Genomic DNA, 17,310 nt, shown 5'->3' on the forward strand with positions numbered 1-17,310 from the left:
GTTCTCCCCGGACCCGCGTGGGTTTTCCCCGGGTCCTCCGGTTTCCTCCCACACTCCAAAAACATGCATGTCAGGCAGATTGACCATTCCAAATTGTCCCTACGTGTGAGTGTGAGTGACTTTTGTATGTCTTTGTGTGCCCTGCGATTGGCTGGCAACCAATTCAGGGTGTCCCTTGCCCCGTGCCCGAAGACAGCTGAGATAGGCTCCAGCAACCCCCGTGACCCTAATGAGGAATAAGCGGTACGGAAAATGAGATGAGATGTCTGTGTAAGCTCTCAGTCGTACAGGAGTGGTCCATCGATGAAAAGGTTTCTTCAGCCGTCATCTGTACTTCTTTGAAGGTGTCGGACGTTTCGCTTCATCTCCAAGAAGCTGACGAAGCTTCTTGGAGATGAAGCGAAACGTCCGGCATGAAGCGAAATGCTGAAGAACAGCTGAAGAAACCTTTTCATCAATATGTGTTTTCAAATGTGAGCTCTTGATCTCTCACGGCACACTACTGTGCCGCGGCACAGTGGTTGAAAATCATTGTTCATCTCATAACTTGTACCACATTTGAACATCTAATATGCCATGATATCCCAAGATAATATTTGACAAGTATCGAATGTGGAGTATGAGTTGAAATTAACAAGGTTTTCTACATCTACTAACTCGGTGGCCTGAGCAAGACTTCAACTTTGTCTGCCATGAACTCTTTGTCAAAGCGTACAGTTTCAAATGTTTGATATTCAAAACAATACAGCATAAAATGGACAAGATACATGTTCTTAATCAGTCCAAATTCTACCACATCACCATTCAATACATTTAGCACCATTTAGCACAACTCATTTGTCTGCAACAGCATGGTTTGCACATTCATTTCATAGGCAATCCCTCAGTTTTGCAGACAAATCATGTAGATTAGACATGTCAAATTCAGGCCCACGGGCCAATTTTGGCCTGCACTACAATTATATTTGGCCCGCGAAATGATTTCAAATATGTATTACATCTGGCCCGCCGCCCCATGTTACAGCACATGTACCGCGAAAGGTGTCTACAATTTGAATTCTCTGTGCAGAGCCAGACTCCAGAAATTGATGCACTTGCATGTAAAAGCGATGCCAAGTATTCAGCTTGTATACTTGTGCATCACCAGAGTAACTGAGCAGTGAAAAAAAAACTAAAATGGATAAATATTATTTTATTTACTGGTGGCATCGTCTATTCAAAGTTGAAAGAGATATAGTTTAGGTGTTGGCCTTGATGTGATGTCTGTGATGAAATGATTTAAATTACAATTAGAATGAATAAAGTTAAAGATATAGAAGCCTGATGTTTTTTTCAGTTTTTGTTTTTATTATTCTCTTAAACCTATTCTGATTTCAGTATTTAAGCAAAAATTCAGTTGTAATTTATTAGGATAGTTAATAAAGTACATTAGTTGACTGTATGTTAAAGATAATAAAAACAAACAAATTAATTTTGAAAAAAATGGTCTGGCCCTCGACAATTTTCTTTTTTTAATATTGGCCCTCTTTGAATTTGAGTTTAACAACCACTGGTGTAGATCATGAACCTCGGACACAGGCCCCATCTCACTTTCATTTGAAAAAAAATTAGCCGCCTCCCCGTCGTTCACGCACAGAGAGCCGGCTCGTTGGTGAACACAACACACATCATTCGCTCCTGAAAAGAATCACTATCAACATGAAAGAAGATGGACTGGATCACATCGCAGCCGGAATATTAAAAGGTAATTTCCGTTTAACTTTTGCGATATATTGACACCCGCGTTGCTATATTAGGTAACGCTAAGTTCGACATTCAAATTAGGTTCATGCAAGCTAAAAACGTGTGTTCAGCTAACGTTAGCATTAACAGTTACATCATTATCTATGCAGTGTGTATGCATATCTATCTACACAATAGCACTTTATAGAGAGGTGTATTGGATTTCATTTAGTATTTTCGAGTGCAATAGTACTTTTGTCTAATAGACGTGAATGTTAGTTACGTTTTGACTTTAGGATTTCAGCCCAACGCTAGCCTTAAATCTAAATCTAATATTTACTTGTGTTACATAGTTTGTGAACAGTGTTGCATAATTGAACAATGTTGTGGATTGTTGACAATGAAGCTTTTTTTACGAATTAATTTTCCTGGATAATGTAGGCCTTAGTATCAATGTTGCATGAGCAAATTTAAGTGGCAAATAGTAATTGACACAATGGCCAGTGACACTGCATCTTTTGATGGTTAAATTTGTTGCTTGGGGTTTTTTCTAGCTTCACAAATTACAGAGAGCCAACAAGACCACATCAAACTCCAAGAAATATGCAAGGTCAAGCCCAAGACTGAGGATCCTTGACGCATATTCTTGTTTCAGAGAAGTTGATCATATACAGGTAAAACTCAGAAAATTTGAATCTTGTGAAAACATTCATTCGTTTAAGTGATTCAATTTAAAAGGTGAAATGAATATATTATTTACTCATAACATGATTTGCAAGATATTTTGAGGTTTTATTTGTGAGAATTTTGATTATTATGGCTTATACCAGACATTGGCAAACGACGGCCCGCGGGCCACATACGGCCCGTCAGGATTTTTAATCCGGCCCACCGAACTTGGCCAAATTATAGTAAAAACTGACTCATGACAAAAAGCTAGCGGACACCAGGGCAGACAACTCTGAAAAGTTGCTGGCCTTATATTCCAGGTATCCGCGAAATAGTATGTAAATGCCATATCTTGCATATTCCATGAGGCAAATGTTTGAACTGCTAAGGGCTATTTTCCACGTTAGAAAGACATTTAATAAATTGGGTTGTAGTGTGCTTACTGTGCTGAGGTTCGCACACACTGCATTTAATGCTTTAGTATATCCGGCCCAAACACTGCCTCCATATGCTCCTGGCCTGGCCGGCCCCTCTGTCAAATTTTAGAACCCATTATGGCCCGCCAGTCAATAAGTTTGCCCACCCCTGATCTACAAGGACAGTTTGTGGACTTCTCTCACGCAGTGGTCTCTATGGCCTAGTTTGTGCTCAGAAACTAGCATTAAACAGAAGACAACGAAACAATCGTGTTGCATTTGCTCAAGCCCACAGCTTGCAGAAACGATGGACAGTGGAAAAGTAGCAGAAGGTTGATTTTTCTGATGAATCGTCCATTGAACTGCATCCCAATCGCCGCAAATACTGCAGAAGACCTGTTGGAACCCACATGGACCTGTGGCGTCACCGGTGCGCACCGCGGCTTTGATGTCTTTCAAGCCCTTGGTCTCCTTGAAGTGCGTCTCAGCCTGACACATGTCACACGCTTGAAAATTGTATAAAAGTAGCCGTTGCGGGACAGAGAGAATCAGACTCATCTCGGACTCAGACCCAGACAGACACGCAGCTCGCAGAGACCTGCTCAGCATCACACGGAGTTTCACAGCACAACTTGCTCGACTCCACGCCACGATCAAGTTCTGCGTGTCACCTGCCTGGGAGATTGGGAGATCTGACAACAAACCAACTTACAAATAAAGAGAAACATCTTTATTGGCGAGCCAGCCAGGAGGATTTTTTTTCTTCTCCTCCTCAGCCCAATCAACTCTCCTAATGGAAAGAGACCAGATTTCCGCCGTCTCCCTCAAACCCCCCCCCCCCCCTTCCCCCCAGGCACGATGACATGGAGCTCTGGAGTTCCAAGTGGTTGACTCCCAATTCGTCAACCGTGCCATCACCCAGGAGACCAGCAAATTCCACTATGTGGTCGCAGCCCTCACTCCGGAGTTGGCTGGTCGTTTGACCCTCCGGCCGAGAATCCTTACGCGGCCCTGAAACAGGAAATCCTGAGGCACACCACCCTCATGGAACACATGAGGTACACAGCCTTGAGGCATGACGTCGAGCTGGGAGACAGCCGGCCCTCCCAGCTCCTGCAATGCCTCGAGACGGTGGCGGGCAACAGCATCAAGGACCAGAGTTTCCTGTCTTCATAGAGAAGCTGTCCCCGATGATCCAAGCAGTCCTGGCAACAACCCACCCGACTCCACCTTGCAGGAGTTGGCCGCCCTCGCCGACAAAGTTGCGGAGGCGTACGCGGGGCAGCCTACCGTTTCTGCCATGCAGCTTCTTCCGACGCCAGGGCCCTCGACTGATGCTCTCCAACTGCTCATCGACGAGATCCGTGCCCCGCGAACCGAAATCCGGGAACGCAGCCACAGTCGAGAACGCCGCCGTAATCACGGACGCGGCCCCATTCGAGAGCGCAGCCCAAGCCGCAACCGACCTGACCAACCCCAGTCGGACGACCCTACCTGCCCCCGACGTTGTTCACCACATTGTTACTGCTGGTCCCGCGAAGTTTCAACGCTTTCGCCGCCTTGCCCCGGCGAAACAACGGATTGCCGAAGCCGAATTCAACCACATGCTTCAGCTCGGTATTATCCGTCCATCGGACAGTAGATGGGCATCCCCGCTGCACATGGTCCCCATGGCGAAGGTGGGCGACTGGCGTCCCCGCGGTGACTACCGTGCGCTGAATTTTGTCACAGTTCCTGACCGCTACCCTCTTCCTCACATCCACAACTGCGTGTCCTTCCTCCACGGACAAACAGTGTTCTCCACCGTCGATCTGGTAAGAGCCTACCACCAGATCCCTGTCGCGAAAGTGGATGTGTCGAAGACGGCCGTCACTACCCCATTTGGCTCGTTTGAGTTCCTGCGCATGCCATTTGGCCTCCGGCCTTCTGCTGTGCCTACATCGACGACATCCTCATCGCCAGCGACTCCCAAGAGGAGCACCTGCAGCACCTGGAAATGATCTTCAAGCGTCTGGACGAGCACGGCCTGGTTGTCAACTCCGACAAGTGTGTTTCTGGGCAACCCATGATCAAGTTCCTTGGCCACCTAGTCGATGGCAAAGGAGTAGGCCCTCTAGTTGGCAAGGTGCAGGCTATCCGTGACTTTCCCACACCCGAGACGGTAACCCAATTACAACGATTCCTCGGGATGGTAAACTTCTACCGCCGCTTCATCCCGAACTGTGCCGAGGCTGCCCTGCCACTAAACTCGCTGACTGGCAACAAGAAGAAGAACATTGCTGTCGACCTCTCCGAGCAATTAAAGGCTTTTCAACGGCTGAAGGATCTCGTTTCCTATGCAACACTCCTAGCTCACCCAAGCCCCGATGGTCAGTTGTCTCTCATGGTTGACGCCTCCACGGTTGCAATCGGTGCGGTTCTCCACGACGGCTTTAATGGTGACTCTCGACCCATCGCCTTCTTGTCCAAGGCCCTCCAGCCGGCCGAACGCCGGTACTCCACCTTTGGCCGGGAACTTCTTGGCGTCTACCTTAGCGTGAAGCACTTCCGGCACTTCATCGAGGGTGGCCGTGTCATCATCTTTACCGACCACAAGCCACTCCTTCCGCCATCCCCTCGGCATCGACGAAGTACCTGGAGCGAGAAGTTTGGCACTTGGACTACCTCTCGCAATTTGACCTTGAGTTTCGCCACGTCCAGGGGGCTCAAAACGAGGTCGCAGATGCCCTTTCTTGGGTTGAGATCAACGAGATCCAGTTCCCAGACGGTCTTGACTACGACGAGATGGCAGCAGCCCAGGTACGAGAAGGTCTGACCGACCATGCCAACGACCCCAACATCATCGCTGTCCCTCTCCCTAACTCTGGCTGCACAATCCTGTACGTCCAGTCCGACGGCGTCCCTCGACCACTGGTTCCAGACTCCTTCCGGCGAAAGGTGTTCAACTCTCTGCACAGTCTCTCTCATCCTGGAATTTGTGGTACGACCAAGTTGCTGGCGAAAAGGTTTTCCTGGAGAGGACTGCAGAGGGATGCGCGAGACTGGGTGCGCGGCTGTCTACGATGCCAACGCTCAAAGGACCAGCGCCATACGAAGTCACCCGTGGGAATTTTTGACACGCCGAACGGCCGGTTCAGTCAAGTCCACATAGATCTTGTCGGACTCCTTCCCCCCTCCCGTGGCTTCCGGTACTTGTTGACTTGCATTGACCGTTTCACCCGATGGTGCAAAGCCCTTCCCTTGTCCGACTGTGGGTTCGAAGCTGTTGTCGGTGCCTTCCTCCAACACTGGGTCGCCCGCTTTGGATCACTGAAGTCCATCACCACCGATCGTGGAGCCCAGTTCGAGTCTGCACTATTTGGCAAGCTGTGCAAGTTTCTGGGATGTGAACGACACCGGACGACGGCCTACCACCCAGCTGCGAACGGCATGGTTGAGCGCTTCCATCACCAACTGAAGGCCTCCCTGATGTCTTCCGACAATGCCGAACACTGGGTGGATAACCTGCCTCCAGTGTTGCTGGGCATCCGCTCCACGCTAAAACCCGACATCAACTCGACTCCAGCGGAGCTGGTATATGGCGCCAGTTTACAACTGCCTGGTGAGCTGCTCAACCTGACCGACGCAACGACTATCGACGTCAATGATCTGCTCACCCGCCTCCGGCAGTTTGCGCTGGCTCTGCGGCCCTGGCCGCCGCGAACATCGTACCGACCGACGCAGGTGGATCCCGCACTCCAGACATGTACGCATGTCTTCATGCGGTGTGATCGGGTGCGCAAGCCCCTCCAGCCCCCTTACGTTGGCCCGTATTCCGTCCTCTCCCGTGGTGAGAAGACGTTCTGGATTCAAATCAACGGCCGCGAGGATACAGTCTCCATCGACTGACTCAAACCGGCAGTCGGAGAGCACACGTTGCCCCGTGCTCTCGAACATCGACGTCGACCACCTTCCCAACAATGCCCCCCATGTCTGGTGATCGACCTTCTTTGTACCTGGCCTTTCCGTGTGGCCGAACGACCCGGAGCGGCAGACGTGTGCACCTCCCAGAACGGCTCACCTCCTAACGGCTCTTCTGAGCGCATCCGGCTCGTTTTTTCCTGCGGAACATCTTCATAGAGAAGCTGCCCCCGATGATCCAAGCAGTCCTGGCAACAACATCACCTGACTCCACCTTGCAGGAGTTGGTCGCCCTCGCCGACAAAGTTGCAGAGGCGTACGCGCGGCAGCCTACCGTTTCTGCCATGCAGCTTCCTCCGATGCCAGGGCCCTCGACTGATGCTCTCCAACTGCTCATCGACGAGATGCGTGCCCTGCGAACCGAAATCCGGGAATACAGCCACAGTCGAGAACGCTGCCGTAATCACCATTCGAGAGTGCAGCCCAAGCCGCAACCGACCTAACCAACACCAGTCGGACGACCCTACCTGCCCCCGTCATTGTTCACCACATGGTGACCGCTGGTCCCGCGAAGTTTCAACGCTTTCGCCGCCTTGCCCCAGTGAAACAACGGATTGCTGAAGCCGAATTCAACCACATGCTTCAGCTCGGTATTATCCGTCCATCGGACAGTAAATGGGCCTCCCCGCTGCACATGGTCCCCATGGCGAAGGTGGGCGACTGGCGTCCCCGCGGTGACTACCGTGCGCTGAATTTCGTCACAGTTCCTGACCGCTACCCTCTTCCTCACATCCACGACTGCGTGTCCTTCCTCCACGGACAAACAGTGTTCTCCACCGTCGATCTGGTAAGAGCCTACCACCACATCCCTGTCGCGAAAGAGGATGTGTCGAAGACGGCCGTCACCACCCCATTTGGCTCGTTGGAGTTCTTGCCCATGCCATTCGGCCTCCGGAACGCCTCTCAGACTTTTCAATGCTTCATCGACTCTGTCCTCCGCGGTCTTGACTTCTGCTGTGCCTACATCGACGACATCCTCATCGCCAGCGACTCCCAAGAGGAGCACCTGCAGCACCTGAAAACGGTCTTCAAGCGTCTGGACGAGCACGGCCTGGTCGTCAACTCCGACAAGTGCGTTTCTGGGCAACCCAAGATCAAGTTCCTCGGCCACCTAGTCGATGGCAAAGGAGTACGTCCTCTACCTGGCAAGGTGCAGGCTATCCGTGACTTTCCCACACCCGAGACGGTAACCCAATTACAACAATTCCTCGGGATGGTAAACTTCTACCGCCGCTTCATCCCGAACTGTGCCGAGGCTGCCCTGCCACTAAACTCGCTGACTGGCAACAAGAAGAAGAACATTCTCAGACCCAGACACATGCAGCTCGCAGACACCTGCTCAGCATCGCACAGAGTTTGACAGCACGACTTGCTCGACTCCACGCCATGATCAATCTCTGCATGTCACCTGCCTGGGAGATCTCACAACGAACCTACTTACAAATAAAGAGAAACATCAAACTCTTTAGATCCAAGATTCACCTAGAAAACAGTCGTTTGGTGGAGGAAAAATCATGGTTTGGGGTTACATCCAGTATGGGGGTGTGCATGAAGAATCAAGAAATTCTTGCTGCTCGTTACATTCCAAACTGCAAGAGAGGGCAAATTCTGCAACAGTGCTCCTTCTCATCCACATCAAAGTTCCTGAAAGCGAAGAAGGTCAAGGTGCTCCAGGATTGGCCAGCCCAGTCACCAGACATGAATGTTATTGAACATGTCTGGGGTAAGATGAAGAAAGCTTGGAAGATGAAACCGAAGAATCTTGATGAACTCTGGGAGTCCTGCAAGACTGTTTTGTTTGCCATTCCAGATGACTTCATCAATAAATTAATTGAGTCCTTGCCGAGACGTATGTATGCAGTCCTCCAAGCTCACAAGAGCCATACACAATATGAATTCTTTTTCTAATGCATCAAGACTTTATGTTCTGACGTTATTGTAGCATATTTGTGTATTCAAAATGAAATATATGTATAATTTCTACATTATTTTTGTATGCGACAAGACTTTTGTCCAAGCAAAATCTGACCTTTCTGTCCAAAACTTTATTTTGATATAATGTGCATTGCCTTTCATATAAGCCATTTGTGATTCCAATTGATGAACTCCAAGTCAAGTTCTTATTTGTTGTTCCTACAACTTGGATAAGCAGCAAGACTTTTGTCAGGCACTCTAGCTTATGAAAACTGCTAAATCAATTTAAAACCACCACAAAAGACATTCATTGTGAATAAATATATCAGTATTTATTTGAGTGCAGTCGGGTTATATATACTGTACTGTCATAAGAAAGTCGTAATGTCTTGATAAAAAAATGCAGTTCATCCAGTAATGGTCTGTATTGCTGTTTGGCACAAATCATGCTTATGTAGGACTAACATGATATAGTTCAAATAGTTTTTCTTCCCCTCCCCCAACATCTGAATATGCTGTTTTTGCCAGGGTTGTTACCATCAGCTGTTGCACCTTTGCAGAAGCTGGGAAATGCAGGTGAGGCCCTCTTGCTTATCTTGAAGGTAAGTCTTTATTTCATTTTGAATGGCTCGACAAGTACCACACACACATGCTGCTTGAAACGTGCAAATTATTCTTTTAACAGCCAAAATATATTATTGTGTGTTCTGGGAGAGGTGGTTAACCACTTTACTTATTACGTATTATTACGTCTATGTAAGCTCTGTCGTACAGGAGTGGTCCATCGATGAGGTTTCTTCAGCCGTCATCTGTACAATTTTGAAACGTATTATTACGTATTGTGCTATTTATCATGTTAATCTCATCACAACTTTCTCGCTTATATATATTTTTTTAACCCGCAGAAGACCCAACTGAACATGTCAGCAAATGCTCCCTCAACTCTGGCCCCAATCTTGTTGACCAAGAGAACTACATGATCATCATTGGGACCGCCAAAGGGTGTAAATATGCTTACAGCTGTCACTTCATTCATTCATCATCCATCGACCCACACGCCCCACACATCCATTTATTTATTTATTTATTTATTTATTTATTTATTTAACTTATTGCTTTAAGGTCCATCCGCACTCGCACCCAGGGACAACTTTTGAAATAGAATATCACTTTACTATTTCTGTTTAATGTGCTAATTTGAATACAAACAAGAAGTTACTTACCAATGACTCAGTCCTTGTGCTTCTTTCACGATGTATGTATTTACTTTTACTCAAGTGCCCCTTTTTTCTGTGATGTTTTTTAAAAGTAACAAGACAGTTGAGTACACATTTATTCTGCCACCTCTGTCCTTGTATGTATTTTGCAAAAGATGAGACTGATGCCCTAAATATAAGGGTAAATAATAGTTCCATCACTCATACATCAGAATATAAAACCCAGTAAAATACTCACATAGGTCTTACCTTACTGTTAGAAATGTACACTTCTAATTACAAATGTGGAGTTATAAAATGACAACATAAACTTTGCTCAGTATGTCATTCATGGAATGAACATGAAGCAAATGTAAATTTCTCCACTCTATCTAATTTTTTAAACCTGTTCATTCAATGTATTTTTTTCAGTGGTTTGACTTAAGGTATAATTTTGGATGGGTCTGAGGCCATATTCCAATGTTGGGTTCACAAAACGACTTCTATTTCAGAACATTATGTTTTGTTAAAAAATTAATTAAACTTAGACAAATATTACATGTAATGAAAATGAATCAGTTTTACTTTCTAATAACCCCATGAGACTGTTTTCTCCAGTTTGAATTTTGCTGGAACATAAATATCTAAAAATCCAAAAGATGGCGGTAGAGAGTCCAAAGTGTGTGTATCCAAGTGAAATAAAAATACACACACAAAATGAATGTTGATGCGTTTGTGAGGACCTCCCTGAAAATAATCATAAAAATATATTTAAGTTATGAGCACCTTTCAAAACTCTCAAGGACACTTTACAGTCACAGGCTAAGTTATTCTGACGGTGAGCAGCTTTGAGAGATGCATATTAGACCTTCTAGAAGCCTTTTCAATGAAAAACTTGTGAGGACCGACCTAACGGTCCTCACAAGTCAAAAATGTCCTCACTACGTATGGTATAAAATCATTGTGGACCTCACAAGTATAGCCGTACAAACACACACACACACACACACACACACACACACACACACACACACACAAGCACACACACACACGCACAAACAAGCACCACGTGTGAGTAGAACCACAGTACACTGGCATTTCCGTGGCTGTAATTAAGTACCACATTACTGCTTTCATGCCATGAGCGATAGAAAAAGTTTAATTCATTATGTGTCATGAGATTTGGTTTCCTGTGGAAGAGAATTGGGGGTAGACTTAAAAATCTTGAACCAAAAAAAAAAAAAGTGTGAGACATGCATAAAAGGGCTACATATGATTTATAAAGTGCCCATTTTTGGAATCATTCAAAATATTTTCACCAATAGCTAATAACTACTGAAATAAGATCACGGTGAACAAAAGATGTGAACCTCAAAGATCAAGATGTAAGGCAAATCATGTCAGACATAAAAAAAGCAGGAGGGTCGTGAGTCTGGTTTACACATGCAGACCACAGTTAATCATTGTGTTTAATCCCTGGTGTCTGCAACCCGTCATAAATCTCTCTGCAGGGTTCAGCATGAACAAGCATGCTTAGATGGTGCCCAGCTGTACGCACAATCCACGTAAGAACCCACCACCCCCACTCCAGTGAAACACAAGTCGACATATTAAACGTCGAACCAGCGGCTAACTCGTTACCGTGACCTCCTTTTCCCAGAGTTAGGGCACATATTGATCTACTAAGCGGTTGAAGCAGGTGGTTGCACCGGGTGAAAACGTTCTTACCTGCTTGACCCTGTACATCGCGTCGCTGCCATTGCGACCCACCAGGCCAAACCACAAATCATTTGCACGTGTTCCAAACATAGAATCACTGTTCGAATAACATACGCAAAACCTCTCATACCACGAGATCTACAAATAGTGATGCACCCTGGAGTTGGCCGAACATACAGAAGTAGTAAAAGATACCAGCTGCAGAATAGCGAGGCTGAGATAGGGCTCTCTTAACATGCATAGTTGGTTTTTGCTTTGAAGATCAGAGAAGTCCAATCTGTTCAGGAAATAATAAAGAATTAAACTTTTTTTAAACGGTCAAATAAACGCTTGCAGTGTTGTAGCGTAATGATGAAGTCATGTTAACCTTAAGGCACTCGTGCGCTTTGAATCCATTTTACTGTTCAAATTTAACTTTTGAAAAACAGTGAGCAAAGCCTGCATTTTTTTTTTGCTCTTTAACTGAATAGACAAATTCATGAAATCAAGCTCTTGATCAGGTGAAAAACAGAGATGAGAACACATTTCAACATAGTTAAGAAATATGAAATCCTTTTACAAACGTATCAAATGATATCACTTGTCTCCTCCATAATCCCTGGTAAGATTATAAAGGATTAGCGTTTCCCATTGTAGCGTGCCTTTGGCTGGCAGGATATCTCAGTGGGAACATTCATGCCAGTACCACGCATTTATACAACACAATGAGAGCACTGTAATGATCGGCACAGTGGCTTGTGCAGGCTGCTAAATGGTTGACGCACCATAATGACGGTTCAACAACACACAGTGTTTCAACATAAATTAGTGTATATTTCAAAAGAGAAAAAGGGACAAGATAGTTTGGAATGTTACAATGCACATTCAATTAGTGGACCTCTGACTTGCCAAAACAAGTTGGCTAGCAATATTTACATCGTGTACAGTTGAAATGCTACACTTTTAAGGCTGAAAAAAAATGGAGGTGCCACACTGCCTGTCCAGCAACTTAACTGTGCAAAATAATTTTCTAGAAAATTGACCATATGCTTACCGAAATAAAGTATTAAATATTTAACTGTCAACAGTAAGGTTTGGGAGTTTATCATATCTAGATTAAAACAATCCAACAATAATCCAAACAAGGGGTTATATGTTACCCCATGCAGTCATTATTGTAATCTTTACATGTGGTTTGAGTCAAGTGTGTATTCATGGTGTGAGATGAATCAGCAGGGATTAATCTGGCACAAATAGCTATCAAGTACAGTAGGTGTCACGTAGATCCATATGAGGTAGTTCAGTTGGCTATTTCTTTGGACCACATAGTCCACCGTGGATGCTCATAGCTGGCCGTACTTCTCTTTGCAATGTAGAATGTGTTTGTATATTGTGTGTATCCTGTCCTGGAGGACAGCGGCATGCTCGTCTGAAAGGAAGCCCAGTTTGGCTGACAAAGGCTCGCTGTCTCTGTAGAGCTGCAGCAACCTTAGCCTGGAGTCTCTGCGCTGGTGGAGCTCGGCCACGCGCTGCGCGGTCCTCTTCCTGAACACGCACACGGAGCTCAGCACATTCCGGTGATATTGCTCCCACATGTTCAACACCCGGAAACCGTGCACTAACCCCGCTTCGTTATCGATAAAAACGAGTTCCCCACGCGGCGTTTTCAGGAGATTGTTTGTGTCTCTTTCCATGACACGAGCGTCCCACTGCAGGCTGAACAGGTTGCTCACGAGCCGGTCAAAGTTGGCCGTCATGTAGTCGAATATGATCAAGTCGCTCCACTGCATGAGATCCATAAGCTCTGCCGTGGTCTTGTTTAGGAGCCTGGGATGCAGCCCGCTGCTCACCTGGCGTAGCGGAGCAGGCGTGACCACCCCGCTTAGGTTGTAGACCCATTCGGTGAGAGAAACCACGGCGTGGTCGCTCCATTGTAGTCCACCGAGGCGCGTCCTCACCGCCCCCCATTGTTCCTTGTAGCTGTCGAGCTGGGACAATATCAGCGGGGGCACGTTTGTGATGCCCAGTAAACAAGCGAGATAATAGGTCAACGTTTCACCTTGCACCTGATCCGCGTTGATCCCGTAGCGCACGCACGCTTTGGAGCCATCCGCAAAGGTGGCGAGCTGATTGGATGTCCTGCCGCATCCTGGCTCCAGCTTCACGACCCGCGCCAACCTTGCCCTGTCTCGCCAAGCATGGGCGTATTCCTCCGTAAAGGCCACTGGGAGTAAATCCTCCAGCCATGCGCTCCAAAATATACCATCCTCCACGGGGGGGTCCAAATTGACGAGCCCCTCTTGTCGAGTCGTCTGGTTCCTATTCACGTTGTCATGGCGACTTCCCACTGGGTACTCACGAAGGTTGTGAGCCTCGTGTTGGCTTTTGTGCGCCGCCGGGACAGCAAGCAAAGTCCGGAAAGTTTTCGCCGAAAGATCCACGGGGACTTTCGGGTAAAACGACCCCGCGCGTGCCACGGCGAAGTCTCGTTTGTGTCGATCCAAGCGGTCCTCCAGTGAGCTCCACACGTAGAAAACCCCCGCGAACGCGCACATCAAGAGCACCGCGAACAAGTTGGATGTCACAAACCTCATGGCGAAGACTTAAAAAACATTTAAAAAATCAAATCAAATAAGATCCGCTTCTATTCAATCCGAGGTTGAGTTGTAGCGAAAGAAAAGCCTGTGCGCCCCCGGATCAAGTGACTGCAGGTCGGACTGCTTGAGAATGAGACTCCAAAGCGGTGTGCCGCTCATCTCAGATCCTTATCAAACGTCCCGGGTATTCTGAGGCATTTTGGATTTGTCCTCTACTGAACCTTCGTCATCGTTACTCTGAGATGGAGTGGCTCTCTGCCCGTGAACAACTCACGGTTTATAATCTGACTCTCTCTCTCTCTCTCTCTCTCTCTCTCTCTCTCTCTCTCTCTCTCTCTCTCTCTCTCTCTCTCTCTCTCTCTCTCTCTCTCTCTCTCTCTCTCTCTCTCTCTCTCTCTCTCTCTCTCTCTCTCTCTCTCTCTCTCTCTCTCTCTCTCTCTCTCTCTCTCTCTTTCTTTCTTCTCAAAGGAAACCGGTGCTGGGTATGTTTGATTTGTGGCAGTGTTGGCTGGTTGAGCAGCTTGGCTGCGAGACACGTGATTTCAGTCCCGGGTTGGTGGGAGGGTCGTGCGGAGGAGAGGGAGCAGGGAGGGGTTTAGCAAGTGCACTCTGCGTCGTTTGAGTATGTGCCTGGGTGTGTATGCGTGTGAGTGAAGATACTTTTTAATCACTTTATTTAAGAGCAGCTGTTTTCTGAAAAAGATTCATCACGGAGCAGGGAGGAGTGGAACAAGTGCGATCTGAGTCGTTGAGTGTGTCGTTATTTTTTTCATCATTTTACTTTAAAGCAGCAGTTTTGTGAAATATATTCAGCACATATCTACCTCATCCTTCACCCACATAAAACTCTCCAGATAAAAAAACAGTATAGAATAATAATTTTATATATATATAGGCCAGTGCATAGTTTGTCAGAAAATACATTGGAACCTTCTAAAACTGCTGCTGCAATGCTAGAATAATATGTATGTTGACTTTAATACGTATATGAAGAGAGTTGTTTGCACAGAGGAAGTCTAGAATATAGGGATAACTGCAAATAAGTAAAGAGATGTGGTTACTATGACCGAAACATATGCTATATATCACAGGACATCATTTTATATGTTATCCTATGGAGAGAAATTGGTGTATGAATATTTTAAAGTATTTTTGGAAAATTGGTAATCAAATAACAATTGAATGAATGTGCCACATACGTTTATACCTCTCCCAGCTCCCTTTCTAAGCATGTAAATGATCAGATATGCGCAAGGAGGTAATTTATTTCTTTTGGTTGAGCATTTGATTGATTTTTTTTTTAAAAAGTATTCATTTTTTAATGAAAAGCATTGTGGTTCTGTGTCCATATGTCTTGTGATCAACTAACAAACTTCTCAGGCTGTGCGCTTCATCTTGTCCAAAGTCATCTGAGCAAGGCTCCAGCTCACATGTGACCCTAATGAGAAGTAGCAGCATAGAAAATGGAAGAAGCCTTGCTGGTACAGTAATGCATTTATTGTTTAGCACTCAAATCTTTGTGATGAAATCTTGAGTATTCCGCAGATTGTACTTTTTTTAACATGGTTCCCCCCAAAAAACGTTCTTCAGGAGATTTTTTTTAAATCACCCCAATCTAATTTTGAGATCTGTTTTAACTAAATTAATCCGCATTTCGTCTTTGACCCAAATAAATTGATAGCAAGGAACTTTCAATACATTGTGTGTGAAAAGTGATGAAGACAAGGTCGCTTATGCATGTTTTATTTTCTTTGTTTTTTCATATGCGTTTCTGCCCTCCAAAATCCTGCTTCAAATTGGTTCAGTTGCTTTGTAACTAAATAAGTAGCTAAAGTACAACAACAGTCTCTTGGGTACTAGACACGGGAAATGAATAAGGCTTAAGTGCATTGCTGGAATTCCGTCTGATGTGTGTTGGCTTTTCGAAGTATCCATGTGCAGCAGCAGCCAAGGTTCTGGTGTTTCTTTCCCTCAGCGCAAGTGTGGGCATGCTCACATATCAAGCCTATCTGTTTCTTGACAAGTGTTTTTATTTTGTTATGCTTAGAATATCTTGTTTTCTATCCTTACACTCCCACCCAACCCCATCCCTCTTCAATTGCTTCTGTGGACTGCAAATTTCCCCATTGCGGGACGAATAAAGGTATTCTGATTCTGATTATCTTGCAGATCAGCAAACCTTGGCACAACCTCCCCTCGTGCCACATTCCTGCCCCACGTTTCCTCATAAAAACCTACAGCGCTCCCCAGAGAACCGTCTAATGCTGGGCTGGCTTTTCTCCACAAGCCGTTGCCGCCTGTGGTCAAGCGCTATAGTGACACAAGAGAGGCCAGGCCGTCTGTCATTCTGTCTGCAAAGATGCAGTGGGCCCATCAACAGCGGTCTGAACACGCCACAGCTGTGATGCGGTCTCGGGTTCTCTGCGTGGTGTCGCTATGCCTGTGCAGATGGCCAGAAGAGAGGACATAAGACATTGGGGAACAGGACAGAGGGAGAGTGAGTTCACGGGATCTGTGTTGCTTCCTTTACAGTCTAAGGTTAGTTCACAAAAAGTAGTCAGTCATAGGTCCCCTGGCACTTTGCAGCACTTTATCTTCTGGACTGAATAATGAATGTGCACATTTTCCATTAGGGTTGAAAGCGGCAATTATTTCACAGGGCCTGACAATTCTTGCTCTGGGATTTAGAATAGGGTTAGTGCGTGTGGGGTAACCTATTGGGATGAATTCATAGTCTTGAAGTTTTTATTGTTATTGAAAAAAATGGTGTGAAAAGTGTTTTTGCATCTATTTTGTAGCTTGTAAAATGAACACTGGGTTGGTAAGAAAGAAGTCACTGATTTGTGTTTGCACTACTGGCGAGTATGCTTCGGCACCATTGGCTCTATCTTTGTGCCCAGTGCAAGTTTGACGCAAAGCACAGTCTAACCATGTGCATTTGCGGCCTTTACCTTTTGTTGGTATTCTACATTTTCCATTTTTTTTTGGTAGGGGCATGAAGAACATGCAGAAACCAAGTATGATGATAAACTGTAAGCATATATCCCCATGAGTGGATGATATAAAGTTGGCTAGGGCCATCACAGATAACTGTCGTGAAGTGGGCACTTGGAAACCACTTTACGAACTAACTGGACC

At 46.0% G+C, this 17,310-nt stretch overlaps 1 protein-coding gene across 1 annotated transcript; it reads right to left on the reverse strand.

The window, feature by feature from the left end:
* Positions 1–11,038: 11,038 nt before the first annotated feature.
* Positions 11,039–14,470, reverse strand: fjx1 (four-jointed box kinase 1). The gene has a single exon (XM_088997330.1). It carries the CDS (start codon positions 14,167–14,169, stop codon positions 12,919–12,921), a length of 1,251 nt encoding a protein of 416 aa, XP_088853456.1. The 5' UTR covers positions 14,170–14,470; the 3' UTR covers positions 11,039–12,918.
* Between the last annotated feature and the right edge of the window lie 2,840 nt (positions 14,471–17,310).

This window comes from Hippocampus bargibanti, linkage group LG05, assembly GCF_051943395.1.
Source record: "Hippocampus bargibanti isolate YZ-2025 linkage group LG05, ASM5194339v1, whole genome shotgun sequence".
NCBI classification, from domain to species: domain Eukaryota; kingdom Metazoa; phylum Chordata; class Actinopteri; order Syngnathiformes; family Syngnathidae; genus Hippocampus; species Hippocampus bargibanti.